General features: G+C 56.4%; 1 protein-coding gene across 1 annotated transcript; it reads right to left on the reverse strand.

Annotated features, from left to right (window-relative positions):
* Positions 1-1626: 1626 nt before the first annotated feature.
* On the reverse strand, positions 1627-10923 carry FBXO41 (F-box protein 41). The gene is made up of 12 exons (XM_047854119.1): positions 10031-10923; positions 8322-8547; positions 7761-7834; positions 7132-7490; positions 6059-6300; positions 5729-5844; positions 5454-5606; positions 5178-5273; positions 3715-3833; positions 3378-3536; positions 1822-1937; positions 1627-1689 (listed from the first exon to the last, which is right to left on the reverse strand). Exons 1-12 carry the CDS (start codon positions 10921-10923, stop codon positions 1627-1629), a joined length of 2616 nt encoding a protein of 871 aa, XP_047710075.1.
* Between the last annotated feature and the right edge of the window lie 3882 nt (positions 10924-14805).

Consider the following 14805-nt stretch of genomic DNA (forward strand, 5'->3'; position numbering starts at 1 on the left):
GCCAGGGGAGCTGGATGCTGAGCCTGTGGGGTCCCTGCTCTGGAGGACTCATTACAGGGTAACCCAGGCTGGGTCTTGATGTCTAAGCCAGGCTGTGGCAGAAAGTTGGGTCACTGCAAAGGGCTGAGAAACTAGAGGAGTCCAGCCCCAGCCAGGACCAGCAACCTAATGGTTAGGGCAAAGCTGGTCCTGTATAGGAGAGAAGGAAACCCTAAGATGGATTGAGGCTGTTTGAAAGAACTTTCCAAATGAATGTTGGCAGGACCCGTGGCCTCTACACCACTGTGAGGGTTCTGAGAGTGGGAACTGGGGAGACCTGAGTCTTTGGAGCCTTAGTGCCAGAACCTGGTCTTGCTGGAACCGTGCAAGTCTGTGAAAACCTGCTTGCGTTCTGTGACTTCTAAGCCAAATGGCTGTGGCTCAGGCCCCAGCACTGCCCCTAGGCTAAAGAACTCCAGCATAGCCCCCAATCCATAGGGCCAGTGGAGACTGGGGAGGGAGGCAAGTCTGATGAGGGTGCTCTTCCTCATTCTTGGCCTCATGCGTCTGGTTCCCTACCAAGGCTACATCTTCAAGCAAGCTAGCCAGACAAGGAAGCAGCCCAAACCACCCTCCTGGCCTCCTCCAGACCCCAGCACAGAAGGCAGCCCAGTGACTCCCTCCCACCACAGCACTGGAGATCCAGAGGCCATTACATTGCTGCCCAAGCACCTGGAATAGAAGTTGTTTCTTGAGGACAGGAACTGCTTCTCACTGCTGATAAAATTTCCAGAGCTAGTTCCTTGCCTCACCAGAGGCTCAGGATTGGTGGAAGGTATAGAAACATGCACCTTTTAGCTCTGAATTTAGCTCTGGTGTGCCATGGGGGTATGTGGTTGTTGGGAGGAGGGGTCTTGTTTCTACAGCAATAAAAACTAAGTTTTCTCTACTTGGCAATTTCCCCACTTTGGGAGTGGTAGTTTCAGTATCCTGGGGAAAAGTTCTAGATGAATGTTTTGCCATTCCAAGCCCATTCCACTACCTCACTGCCCCCTACCCCCCACTTTTGGCTGACCACATTCCCAGACCCCCAAGGCCTGTCTGTGTTATCCCTGGAGAATGTGGACCCAGAGCCTCGGCAGGCTGTCTGATGGGGGTGCCCCACAGAGGGCTGGAACAGGGCAGGGGGAGGAAAAGAGCCCTTCTTGCCAAGTCTGAGCTGCTTTGGGGAGCCCCGTCTGGCCTGGGGACTAGCAGAGGCCCCTGACAAGGGGAGGCCTGCCCCAGCAACCCAAGCAGCCGAGGAGCCACTCAGTGATTATGGCACGTCCTCGGGGCGATGACACCGGGTGCTGGTGGTGACTCAGCTCCTTCCTGGCTGTGCCCAGAAGGCTGCTCCAGTTGGGGGTGGAGTGGGGGTCGGAGGGCAGCTTCTGTCCAAGCCCTTGCCCTGAAGAGCCAGTGCCCGACGTCAGGCCCGTTGCTCCGCTGTCCCAAGAGGAGGACAGGAAACTGTCAACCCCTCCCTCGAAGCTAGGGATAACACAAGGCCTCCGAAGGTCTAGTCCAAATCAGGGTCCCTCTGGAGGTCCAAAGAGAGTGCCCTGGTGTGGGGCCGGCAGGGGCCCTGCCGCCCCCCACCCCGGGTTAGCAGCCGCCGTCCACCTTGATGTGCAGGATCTTAGAGAAGCCGGGCCTCCGTCGTAGGGCCTGTAGACCGAACCCTGGTTAGTTCCCCTCAGGTCAAGGCAAGTGGGGCCCTCCCATCACACACCCAGGTCACCAACCCCAGCCCAGGGATGCCACCTGGGGTTTTGGTTGGCCTAAGAGCCAACTCCTTACCTGGAGTTTTGTCACCATGTCCTCAAACAGCTTCTGGGCCTCAGGACTGCTGGGCTCTTTGAAATAATCAGCAATCCCAATCTGGACCACGATGGACTTGAGGTTCCGGCAAATGCCTGGGAAAAGGTGGGTAATAAGGTGATGGCTCATGTTTGGCTTGGACAATGGGGCTGCTCTTCTATCGCTAATTCATGAAATCAGAACCCTACGGAGATGGTCACGTGCCAGGCGTTGGGAACCACCTAGAGGAGAGCACACTGGTGGCACCCAGGGGATCAACCACATGGGAATGCAGGGGAGGAGGAGGGCAAGGTCATAGAGCAGAGGCTGCAGTGAACTCTGGGAGGATGAGTGGGAAGCAGCCAATTGTGCAGGGGCTCTAGGAACTTCCCTGGCAGAGAGGACAGCTGTGCCATGGCCTGGGCATCTGGAAATGAATTAAAAGGACAGAGTGGCTGAGGTGAGGCTGATGGCTCTTCTCTGGAGCATGGAGGAGGGGACAGGCAGCAAACAAGTTGGGAGCAGAGGGCTTAAGGGACTAGATGTTGCCATGAAGTCAGTGGAGGAGGAAGAAGAAAATCAGGTGGCTGAGAAGGTTCTGGAGGTCATAATTTTAGAGGTTGAGCAGTTCTGGTGGTCAGTCCAGGGCCAGGCCATGAGGCTGATGGGGAAGGAAGAAGAGGATCCTAGAAATAATAAGAAAGTCAGGGAGCCTTCAGTGCTGACGATGTAGGTGTGACCAGGGCCTCAGGAAGGGGAGGCCTGCCCCAGCAGCCTGAGGAGCTGAGGAGCCACTCGGTGGTTACTGCAGATCCTCGGGGCGATGACACTGGGTGCCGGTGGTGACTCAACTGTGCTGGCTGTGCCCAGAAGGCTGCTCCAGTTGGGGGTGGGGGGTGGGTCGGAGGCAGCTCCTGTCCAAGACATTGCCCTGAAGGAGTGTGAGCAGCCTGAGCTGGACACCCATGTCCTCAGTGAAGGTGGAGGAGTGGCCAGGAGTGAAGTAGGTGGCTAGAGGGAGGTGGGCTCAGAGGAGGCATGGAGTCTACACCATGGAGAAAGGAGTCTTCACCCTGAGAATGGTCCTCACCCTCCCACCCACTCCAGAGGGTCAGCTTAGAAGAAGGGGATACAGAATCCAGAGAAGTACAGTAACTTGCCCAGTCACACAGCTAATAAGCAGTAGAGCCAAAATTGAGACCTAGGTCAGTCCAGCTCCAGAACCTGTGCTCCTAACCTGTCTGTTCTGCCTCTGCCCTTGGCCAGAGGCTCATGTGGGGCAGATGGCATTGTACAGCTCGTGTCTCCAACGTACGTAGAGCATAGGGCAATAAATGTTGAACCGAACCGTTTGGACCAGATGCTGGCAAGACTTGAACACCACACTGCCCGCAGAAGACACTTGTGGCAAAGCCAGGATTAGCGTCTCGTTGGTCTGCCCCCAGTGCTGGCTTGCTGACTAGGAGCGACAGACAGGGAGCTGGCTATGCTACTTGCTGACGTGGCACAGTAAGTGGTGACAGTGGTAGCCCCCCTCCTGCATTCCCATCGCTCACTGTTGAAATGCAGCAGGGCCTTGGGGGTGACGGGGGTGGCCGTGAGCACCAACATCTCCAGTCCCTTCAGGCCTTCCCGGCAGACCTCAGCTGCCACCTCCTGGGTGATCTCCGACACATGGTCCAGCTCCAGGACCTGCAGCCGCATGCAGTTTCTTGCTAGGAAGGGGGAGGAAGAGGGGAGGTCCTGCTGACAAACTCCCCAGGCTGCCTCCCGCCCAGTGCCTTGGTGCTCCTGCCACCACCCAGGCTGCAGCCCCAAACCCCCTGGGATTTCAGTGTTGCACCCACACCTGCTTCCCACCACCCTCCACCCCAGTCCCAAGGAAGGACTCACCGAGTGATGCCAGGCCCTGCACCCCACAGCCAGCGCCCCCAACCCCCAGGGCCCGAAGGTGGGGCCAACAGCGGCCGATCATCTGCAGGCAGCGGTTACTGAAGCGCGTGGGCTGCTGGCTGGAGAATGGGGCGGAGAGAAGGCTGTCAAGGAAGTTTCTGGTTGCATGACGCCCCAAGCCAGCTCCTCTTTCATGCCCTGCCTTAGGCTGGGGCCCCCGCCAACCACCCAGCTGCTCCAGTTAGAAACCTGGAATCATCCCTGACTCTTCCTCCCTCACCTCCTGCCAAGACCTACAGATTTTGATTCCTGGATAACTCTTCGACCTCTCAATTCAGGCCACCATGCATATTCATCTGGATTCATCTAGAAGAATCCTACACACTGCTGACAGTGAGTCATTCATTCCTACATTCTCTCAGTCATTCAACAAATGGGCCTCAAGTGTCCACTCCAGCCAACAACTGAACTAGCCCCTGGGGATACATCAGTGACAATATAAACATGGTCCCTTCCCTCAAGGAGTTGGGGGAGGGAGGGACACAGAAGGTAACCAATCTGATATAATCCTGTTTTTAAGATCTAAGATACCCCAGTGGCTTCCCAAGCACTCTCTAGATGAAATGCAAAAATCTAAACCCCTTAGGCCAGACCTGCCTAACCTTGCCCCAACCTTCCTTTCCACACTCATTGCTCTCCTCTGCCCACCACCCACATCAAACTCTCTATTTCCCTGAACACTTCATCCCTCAATATTCACCCTGGCAGCAGGTTCTCTGGCGTCTGCTTGCACTTGGAAGCAGAGATATGGAAATGGGCATTCATAGCCCCTACTCTGAGAACTGCGAGTACACCGTGGACTGAAACATAGAGAAATTATTGCAAAACAAATGACAACAGGGGTTGGGACAGGGTGCAGTAGGACTGGAGGCGGGGAGCAGTGCCAAGTTCTACCAGGTGTTCACAAAGGACACTGGATGCCCTGGGAGGAGTTGTTCTGTGGAGAGAGGGCTTGGGGGACAAAGCGCAGGGACAAAAACGCCTGGTCTGAGGAACTCCAAGTAGAGCGGTGAATGATCTGGATTCTCTAAAAACCAGCTCAAACAAATGTGGCTATTTCTAGCTAGCGTTGCCTGAACACCTACTGTGGCCCCTGCAGGCTTTATGTACACATCTCACTGGAGCCAGCTACAGTCCTCCCAAAACTGAAAGATCTCTAATACCATCTTCACTCTGCACTTGAGAAACTAAGACATGACTGGATTGCCCAAAGTCTCACTGCCAGTAAGCCAGGGCATCACCCCCTGTCTGATTTGGAAGCCCTGCTCCCAACACTTACTTACACCGACTAATGAATGCGAATCTGTCTCCCCAGTCAGCTTTTGGAATGGCTCAGATCTGCTCAGTCCTCAGCCCCAGCCCCAGCCCCACCCTGTCCCCACCTGACCCCTGCCAGGGCTCACCAAGGGTGAAGTGGCGCCACCTGGAGGGAGACAATCTCTCTGCAGCCTGCACCCAGAGCCCAAATGACCTCGTGGCCCACGGGGTCTGTGGCACTCCTGTTGAAAAGACAAAGGTGAGACCACCCACCCTAGTGGCCTTTGCTCCCTTCCCTTGGACCATAGAACTCTTGAGTCCCTTTGCCTAAGACCCCTGGGGAAAGAGTATGCAGACCCGAGGGATCCCTTTGGCCCGAGGCCAAGAGGGTGTGGACCTTGAGTCTAGTGGTGTGCACCTACCTGTAGGTGACGGCCTGCAGGGCACGGCAGTAGCAGCTGGCCAGCCAGAGTGAGCGGTCAGTGAGGATGTTGGGACAGTGGGAGATGCGCAGGATCAGCAGGTTCCCCCCAGCGGCCTTCAACAGGGACTCCAGCCCTGCTTCCAGGCAGCCTCTGGGGATGGCCAAGAGGTCAGGGCATTGCCTGTGGCCACCTCCCCCTCTGGGAAGCAACCCCCAATGGAATTCTGGGTCTGCAGCCTGCAACACCCACCCGCCCACCCGCCATGGGCTCACCGGGTGCTCCTGGCATATTCTTCCTTGCTCTCCTTCTTGCCCCGCTGCCGGGGCTTCAGGTTCTGCAGCGTCAGCGAGTGGGCCTGGGTGCACCACTGAGCCAGCATCGCCAGGAACTGCAGGGAGACAAGGGTTACCTGGGGATGAAGGGGTCTGTGCTTGCCTGCCTAGAGGCAGACCAGCCCCTAGACAGGAGGCCCCATGAGAGCATTGTGGGGAGTCAGGCTGAAGCTGGGGTATTGTAAGCATTTCAAAGACCTGACCTTGAGGGGCCAGATTCTGCTGGGAGAAAGGTGGGTTCACAGCAGGGGCAGTGGACAGGGACAGCACCTTGGAACAGACGCGGGCATTCTCCAGCAGCACCCGTGTCCAGACCGCGGGGTGACGAGCCACAAAGCGCCAGTCCCGGCAGACCTCGGCAGCGTGCAGCAGCGTGCGTGTGTCCAGATAGGTGAAGATGCAGAACAGGGCGGCTCGCATCTTGAGGATCTCTGGGCTGATGACCTCGTTGGAGCGTGAGGGGCTGCCCCTCTCAGCTCGCCGACCCCGCCCACTGCCTCCCTCGGGGCGGGCTGCACAGTACCAGAGGGTCAAAAGTCAGTGTGGAGGGTCAAAGGCCAGTGTGGAGGTGCGGGTGGGGAGATGGGGGGGGGGGGCTAGGAGCTGCCAAAGGAATAGTCACGAAAGACTCATGCTGGAGGGCCAGTGACTTGGGAGGAAGGACAAGGGGCCTCTGCTTCCCCCTCCTCTGCCACACTCTATCTCTATACAAATTAGAAAAAGGTGACCCTTCCTCAAGCAAACTGTCTTTTTAAGATCATATATCATCACAGAGTCCAAACTCACCCCTTAGATGAATCAACTGAGTCAAGAGTGGGAAGGGTTTGGAGGGTAAGGGTACAGATGGTTAGAAACCCAGCCTCTGTGAACAGAAGGCCAGGGTGAGGCTGCCCAGAGCACTCACTCTACAGCAGTCACGCACCTGATCTCAGCCCTCTAACCTCCTGACCCTGACCCACCCACATATGCACATGGCCTTGTCCGTATACAGAAGGGGGCTCTCCCTGCTGCTCCGGGACTTCAGCCTGCAGTTAACATTCAACTACTCTCCTGTAAATGTCAACGAGCCCACCATGTGAATGGACCCCTGAGATGTGGCATCCTTGTGCAATACCCAACCTGAGCGCCCCTGTGCTGCAGCCCTGCTCTGTCATGTGAGTTCCTTGCCCAAGCTCACAGGGCACTTGTAGGACAGTTTGTCATTCTCACTGTGGGGAGTCTGGGACAGGGGGGAAAACAGGTGTGGGAGCCCAAGGGATTTACCGCCTCAGCCCTGTGTCCCCTGAGAGGGCCCAGCACCAAGGAAAGACTGGCCTCTCTGGCCTACCCTCCCCAGGACTCACCTGAGAGCCGGCAGCTGCTCAGTGGCCCGGCCATAGCAGGCCCAGAGCGGGGGGCATCTGAGGGGCCCTCAGCCTCTGACTCCGTGGTTCGGGAGCCCACGTCCGAGACATCACCCTCCTCCCCCTCCGTGCTGTGTCGGCGGGGTCTGCGCTGCCAGTTCTGGATGGCCTGGCGCCGCAGGCCTGAGCTGCGAGGGGGCTGGGTACGCTCCGAGCCGCCGTTGGCAGCCTGGGCCCGTGTGCTCAAGCCCCCAGGGCCACTGTCCTCGGGGGCCCCCTCTTCTGGCCGGGGTAGCTCCAGACTGTCACTGTCATAGCAGCCTGAGCTCTGGGATGCAGCAGGGACACGGCTGGAGGCCCTGGGGTGGGGTGGACCAGACGGTGAGGAGCGAGGGGCACCAGGACTGCCCGAACTCCCCATGCCACCCCTACCACCGGCCAAGGGCAACCCACTCCCCCTACTTTCCAAGAGCCCCCTTCCAACAGTGTGGAAAGGCAGACATAGGTGACCCAAGGAATATGGGGAAAGGACAAGGAGCCAAGGCCTCAGATGGGCCAGCCATCCAGTGGGCCAGTGGATCTTTCCAGGGAGAGGGTGGGCTGTGGGGCGGGCCAGGCCCGAGGCTTACCCTGTGCTGGGAGAGGAGCCATGCCTTGACACGGCGTATGTGCTAGGCATGGCCGGGCCCGCGTGGTGTTCTCGCTGTGGGCCCCCAGAGCGGGAGGGAGAGGCAGGGGGCAGAGGAGGCCAAAGGGTGAGAAGGAACGGGAGAAACAGGGCACAAGATGGAGAGAAGAGAGGAGGGAGAGGAGAGAGAAGGAAAAAAGTTGGGAAAGATGGACAAATAGACAGACAGACAGCCCAGAGAGGCAGGCTCCCCGGCCCCCTCCCCACACCCACCCAGCACCCCAGACCCCGACTTGTGGCTCCCGGGCTCTCATTTGAGTGGAGACAGGCCCCTGAGAACCGGAGCAGCTGGATCACACCTCACTGGATCACAGCCTCAGGGGCCGGCACGTCTGCCCAATCAGAGGGGCCCCTACTTCAGGCCTCGAGTCTGCTCGTGGGGAAGAGCCAAAGGGAAGCACGGAGCATGACGGGGGTGGGGGGGGGATGCCAGGCAGTGTGTGAGGTGAGGCTGCACGGGGCAGGGGCGCAAGCAGAGGGGGGAAGGCAGGCAGGCACTCACCATTCTGCCTGGACCCCGGGGGCCGGGCCCGGCACCGCTTCCCCCGGCTCCACGGCCCAGGCTGGCGCTGGGCGTGCTGCCACAGCTGCTGCTGATGACCTGCAGCTGCCGCTCGGCCCGGTCAGCCCGCTCGAGCAGCTCCTCGATGAACTGCTGCAGCCGCAGCTTGGCGCTGGCCTCCCGTGCCGCCGTCTCCTTCAGGAACTGGTCGATCTGTACCACCTCCCTGGGCCCAGAGCAGTCTCTTACCCCCGTGCCTTGGCCTGGCCGCCCACCCACCCTCCGGAGGGGACCCCGAGCAGTGGGGAGAGACACGGGCACAGCTGCCTGTGGTCACGTGGGTGCACGCGGAACAGGCCCAGGCACAATGCCCCATAGGACAGCACACACAGAAATGCGAACATCCACCCCGAGTCACACACTCACACCCCGCTGACCCAGCCCCAACACTCCTGCCAGACACCCCTCCTCCCCACCGAAACAGTCATACTCAGTGACACTCAGAGCCACCCCCTCCCTCCAGCAATGCTCACAGGCACACAGCCACGCACACTCATGTACGTGTCAAGTTCGTGTCATGCTCGTGTCAAGTTCACCCGCAGGCACACACGCAGTCTGAGGCAGGCACAGTCCCAACGACACATTCCAACACACACACACACACACACACACACACACACACACACACATTTTCAGAACCATTCTCAGACGCAGAAGCCTCCGGGAAGTGCATGTACACACAGCATGCTTCAGAGTGACTTCAGGATTCACAGTTGGTCATGCATCCACTCAACATTTACTGGGCACCTTCTAGGTGTCTGGCACTGTATTAGGGACACAGCAGTGGACAAGCCTGAGAAAAATCCCTGCCCGTGTGGAGCTTACGTCACAAGGGGGACAGATAAATAACATCCATCTACTTCGAAATTCTACATTTAAAGACCAGGGAAATAAGGAGAAGCCAGCAAAGAAAACCGAGGAGGAGCAGACAGGAAAAAAGAAGGACATTCCAGGAGAATGTCCTGGATGCCAAGTGAAAAAGGGGTTTCAAGGTTATCGCTGTGTCAACGATGTGAGACGCTGAGATGATGACTAGTGGCCTTGGCAACGTGAAGGTCGTTGGTGACACAGAGGACAGTGGTGGAGGTGGACATCTGATCAGAGTGCATTGAAGACGGAAAGTGGGGAAGGAAACTGGAGACAAGGAATATAAACAATACTTTCAAGGAGTTGTTCTGGAAGGAGAGAAAAGGGGCTGTAGCCTAAGGGGGGCAGTGGGGTTAGGGCAGATGGGAGTAATGATCTTATGTCTGGATGCTTTTAGGAATGATACAGTTGACGAGGAAAGTCTGGTGATGGCAAAGGGGGAGAGCAGAACTGCGCTATGTCTTTGAGTAGGCAAAAGTAGGAAGAGGGTCTGGTGCCACAATGTAGGAGCTGGCCTTCGCTAGAGAGACAGAAAGGGAGAGAAACAATTTTCACAGCAGGCCCGTGGTCACACTTGCATGTACTCACAGTCCCAAACACATACCTTCATGACACTCTTGGCCCCACCCACACCGTCATTACAGGCTTGTGGCTATTGATGCCATATTACAAAGCCATGGCCACACAGACACAAACAGACACACTCAGGCCCAGTCACAGTGGTGGCAGCGGCAGTGACACACACGGGCACACCCGCCCACAGGGCCCTGCGGGCCACTCACTGCTGCTTGCGGCTCAGCTCCTGTTCCTTGTGCACCAGGTCCTGCTTGAGTGAGGCGAGCAGCTCCACACTCACGTCCACCTGGCGCGAGAGCTCGGAAGCACGCTCCTCCAGCTCCTCCTTCTCGCGCCCCAGCCGCGCACTCTCCTGTCGCGCCGTCTCCAGCTCTGCAGCCTTGCGTTCCAGCTCGGCTTGCAGCCGACCCACCTGGCCTGCGATCTTCTGCTCCACCTCTTCGCTCAGCCGCTCCAGCCGCCGGTCGACCTCCAGCTTCTCCAGCGCACGGATCTTGAGGCGCGCCAGGCCCTCCTCGTAAGCCACATCAGCGGGTGACGGGGACGCGGGGGAGGCGGAGGCGGGCCCGGGTCCCGGCCCGGGCGGCGGCGTCGAGCAAGCCGAGGAGGCCACGGACTTGCGGGCGAACAGCTCCCCCAGCGGGATTTCGATCTCTCTCAGCGCGTAGCGCGCGGCGGCTGCGGGCACGAGGCCGGGCTCAGCCAGCTCCTCGCAGGGCAGGCTGGCGGGAACCAGGTCGCCGGCAAAGTGGGCGAGGGGCGCGTGGTGGTGATGGTGGTGCAGCAGGTGCGGCGTAGCGGGCGACGGCCCGGCCGCCTGCTCCTTGCCCTGGAAGGACGTGCTCTCGAAGACCTCGCGCCGGGCGCCCGGCACTGCCAGCAGGGCGGCGGGCTCGGGCGTCAGCGGGAAGCCCGAGGCGGCGGCAGCGGCGGCTGCAGCGGCTGCGGCGCCGTCGCAGATGCTGTTGGTCTTGGAGAGGATGTAGAGCGTCTCGTACGTGTGGCTGTACTCCAGGTGCGCGCGCAGCGACGACAGGCTCCGGAAGCGCTTGTGCTCCCCGCAGCGGGGGCAGCGGTACGGCAGGTCCAGCGAGGCCATGGCCCCGCCGCCCCCGCGGCGCCTGGGCTCCACCGCGGCCGGCCAGCCGGTCAGCCGGGCGCGCTCATGGGGGGCTGCGGGCAAGCCCCCCTGCGGGGTCAGGAAGGCCCAGGGCGCTCACGGCCAGGGGCGAGGAGGCTAGAAGAGAGGGAGTAAGACTTAGGAGGGTGGTATCCCCACCCGTGAGGAAATGTACTTCCCCAGGAAACCCATGCCCATAATAGAGGGGTGAGGGGATACCAATGGCTTGACCTCCTGGAGGAGGCTGGCCTGCTCTGGTACTGGTGGGAGGGCCTGTACGTGTATGAGAGTGAGAAAGAATGAGGATTCTTTAAGGGGGGAGAGGGGGGAGAGAAAGGCATTAATATTATGTATAACACTTCCAAGCTATATTCCAACTTAAACAACCCAAATGCCCAACACCGGTAGAATGGATAATTTGTAATATATTCATAATGGAATTTTATCCAGCGATAAGAAAAGGAAGCACTGGTACATCAACAACGTGGATGAATCCATTCAATATTATGTTGCATGAAAGGAGCCAGAGGGCGTGCATACTAGAGGATTCCATACATATGGAATTCAAGAACAGACTAAATTGATCATGACAGAAGTCAGAATAGAAGTTACTCCTGGGGATGATAAACTGAGAAGGGGCTGGAGGGAACCACATGTGATGCTGAAAATGCTCTAGATCTTGATATGAGTGGTGGTTTTACATGTGAGTACGTGTATACGTAAACAATCAAGCTGTATACATAAGGTTAGTGTACTATGTGTATTTGGCTGTATGTATGTTACCTCTGAAAACAAATCTTTGGGGCGTCTGGGTGGCTCAGTTGGTTGAGCATCCCAACTCTTGATTTCAGCTCAGGTCATGATCTCCTGGTTCTTGAGATCAAACCCCACATCGGGCTCAGTGCTGACAGCACACAGCCTGCTTGGGATTCTCTCTCTCCCTTCCCTCTCTCTCTCTGTTCCTCCCCTGCTCACGCACACACACTGCTCTCTCGCTCTCTGTCTCTCCAAATAAATAAATATACTTTAAGAAATCCTTAAAAGAAGGTGTTATTTCCACCTTGATGGAAATACCCATCAAGACAAACTATTGGTACCATGTTGCAGTGACCAAATTGTCACCTCACCTGATGATACCTGTGTGTGTGTCCCTGTTTGTTCCTGTCCTGTTTCTGTACCACATACTCCCATCCCTGCCCTGCTAGGCACGTAGCTCCTTTTTCAAATTTCTTTGCTAGGTTGGTCTCCAGTAAGTGCCCCTGCCCTGCCCTTTACTCCAAGGGCCACCGTATTTGTCCTCTTCAGGCTTCTAGCACAAGACACCACCCTTCCTGGCATCCTAACCCTGCTCACTCTCAACTCCTGCTGCCCATCCTCCCTCATCTCTGGCTTCTGGTCACACCACTCCTGCCTTGTGGAATCTCTACCCTATTCGTCACTGCTCTCTTCTTCCTAACTGCCTTCAACCACCCTCTGCTGTCCCTGTGCTCCTCCGGGTCACAGACCACTGCTTATCAATCCAGTTGTCATCAAGGATCTTCCCCCACTGGTCCCACCACTCATACTAATGACCAGTCTGTCTTTACAGGCTGCCATGAAGCTGCCCCATTTGGGTTCTCTGACCTCCTCTTCTTACTGCCTTCTGAATCTTCCTGTCTCCTGATGGGAAGTCCACCTTCATATCTACCCTCTCCCCAGCAGTCTGGTTTGCTCCCATTCACTCCCAGCTTTAAGCCACTAACTCTCAGCTCTGCCTCTCTATCCTGACTTGCTCTTGACTTCCCTTTGCCTTCAGGCATTTCCACATGGATATATGGGTGAACATCTGTTCCCTTTACCAGCCCAGAACCCAGTCCTCCTGGTAAAATCATTCTGCTTTGCCCTTGGGGAACCATCCTTCCTTCCCCACTTTCTCAGTCCCTGTGGTCTGAGTGGGGGTTGATGGTCCACCCCCGACTCCAGGGGTAAGAAAGTAATATAGACCTGGCCAAACAAGAGTCCTGGGTTGGGCAGAGATCGCCCAAGTTGAGTCAATGAGTCATTCCTCCAGGACTTTTCTGCAACTACTGGGGAAAAGCATCCTCTTTGCATTCAGGTTTCTAAGCTGATGGGGAAGGCTAGAGCTGCAAGGGCTATCTTTGTCTCTTTCGGGAGGAACCTCCTGGGAATGAAGCCAATACAGAGAAGCAGAGCTGAGATGGACAGATTTCTCACAGATACTGTTTGAGATTCTGGTCTGTTCAGTTGGGTGAGCCAATCAGTTCCCCTTTTTTCTTGACCATTTGGAGTTGGGTCTGTGGCACTTGCACTAGAAAGAAGTCCGAAGCCAGAAATTAGAGTGAGAAATTGAATGTTTTAAAGGAATAGGCCCTAAGGAAGAATTAGCTGAATTAAGTGGGGAAGTAAGATAGTACCAGATCCCTCCTCAGAAGCTGGTGAGCCCTACTACATAGCAGCAAAGCAGCTAATTAAACTCTTGCACTATCTCCCGAGCTCAGCTGATGTTCCTACCTGGAACTTTAGGGGACCTGTAGAAAAATGTCACCATATGGGGTGTGGCCTTTCCCATGGCCTCAGTAAGGTCCGACAAGAAAGAGACACACTCTGGCTGAAAGGGGCACATCTGAAAGCAGACAGGAAGAAAATGCTGCTTTGCCTAGAGAGGCCCTTTCTGCCTGAGGCCAGTAATCCAATATGGCTGAGAGTCAGATAATTAAGAGCCAGTTCTCTGCTTCTAGCTAAAGTCAACTCAAGCAAAGACAGGGAGGCTGGAAACACAGACAGAGACAAACCTGGGCCCTCACAGGCTCCTGACTCCTCAGGCTCTCCAAGAACCCCTCCTGCTGTACCCTCCCAGCTCAACAGAGGTTATCATTGCTTTCATCAAAAGAGCCTTCCACTGGGATACAGCTTGAGTGAGAGAGGACAAATGAACTCTAGACTAGGGGTTTGCATTGCCCTTTGCAGAGGCCTAGCTAGAGGCAACAGAGCCATGGCTCCTGGGAAGGGCAGAGCACCAAGAACTGTTGCTAAGAGACAACTCCTGCTCCTCCCCCAACACTATCACCAGGGACTTGATTCACGAATTACAACTTCCAATGAGGTCTCTAGTTTGGTTAATGGCTCTGGGGACAACTGAATGCAAACTGACTGAAAGCTTCCTAATGATTAAGGGGATTGTATTGCCAGAAAAACCCACAAACCTGGAAAACAAAGGCCAGGGATTACTCAGCTACTAAAGTTCCTCACCCCTTAAACTTGCCGTCAGTGGGAGGTGACTCCCCCCACCCCGCCCCGCCGCAATGCCCCTCTTTGTGTGTGGCACAGAGCATGAAGAACAACGAAGGCTCCTCGAGATGGCAGAACCATAGCAGCCAAATAGATGAGCCAGGGAACCTCATCCTTGCCAACTGGTTAAGCATGTGGACCATGCTATGGGTCTGTGACCACTGAGCATTTTTCCTCATCTCCCCTCTTGAGCTGGGAGGGTTTTGTTCTTTCAGCGATCCGATCTTTCCTCCATCATAGTCTGGCCGTAAATTAAAAGACCATGAGTGGCTAGCTGAGTACCTTGCCAAACAGCCCATTACCAAGATCTTGAATTGGGTCTAGATGTGGTAAGTGGATGAGAACTTGGAACATCTCCTTCTGGAGATGGGACAAGTGTGTTTGACGTTTTGTGAGGGATAGTTGCATTATCATAAACAGAAACATTTTAAAAAATTGTACAAGTGGGGGGGGGGTCTGTGTAGATCTTGTTCAGACATGGAATGTAGAGGACATTTATTGTTTTTGCTGTTCAGCTCCAGCCCTGCTTTGTGGATGGACCCCCAGTTTTCCCTTGAGAACCATTGCCCCCAC

Source organism: Prionailurus viverrinus, chromosome A3 (assembly GCF_022837055.1).
Source record: "Prionailurus viverrinus isolate Anna chromosome A3, UM_Priviv_1.0, whole genome shotgun sequence".
NCBI classification, from domain to species: domain Eukaryota; kingdom Metazoa; phylum Chordata; class Mammalia; order Carnivora; family Felidae; genus Prionailurus; species Prionailurus viverrinus.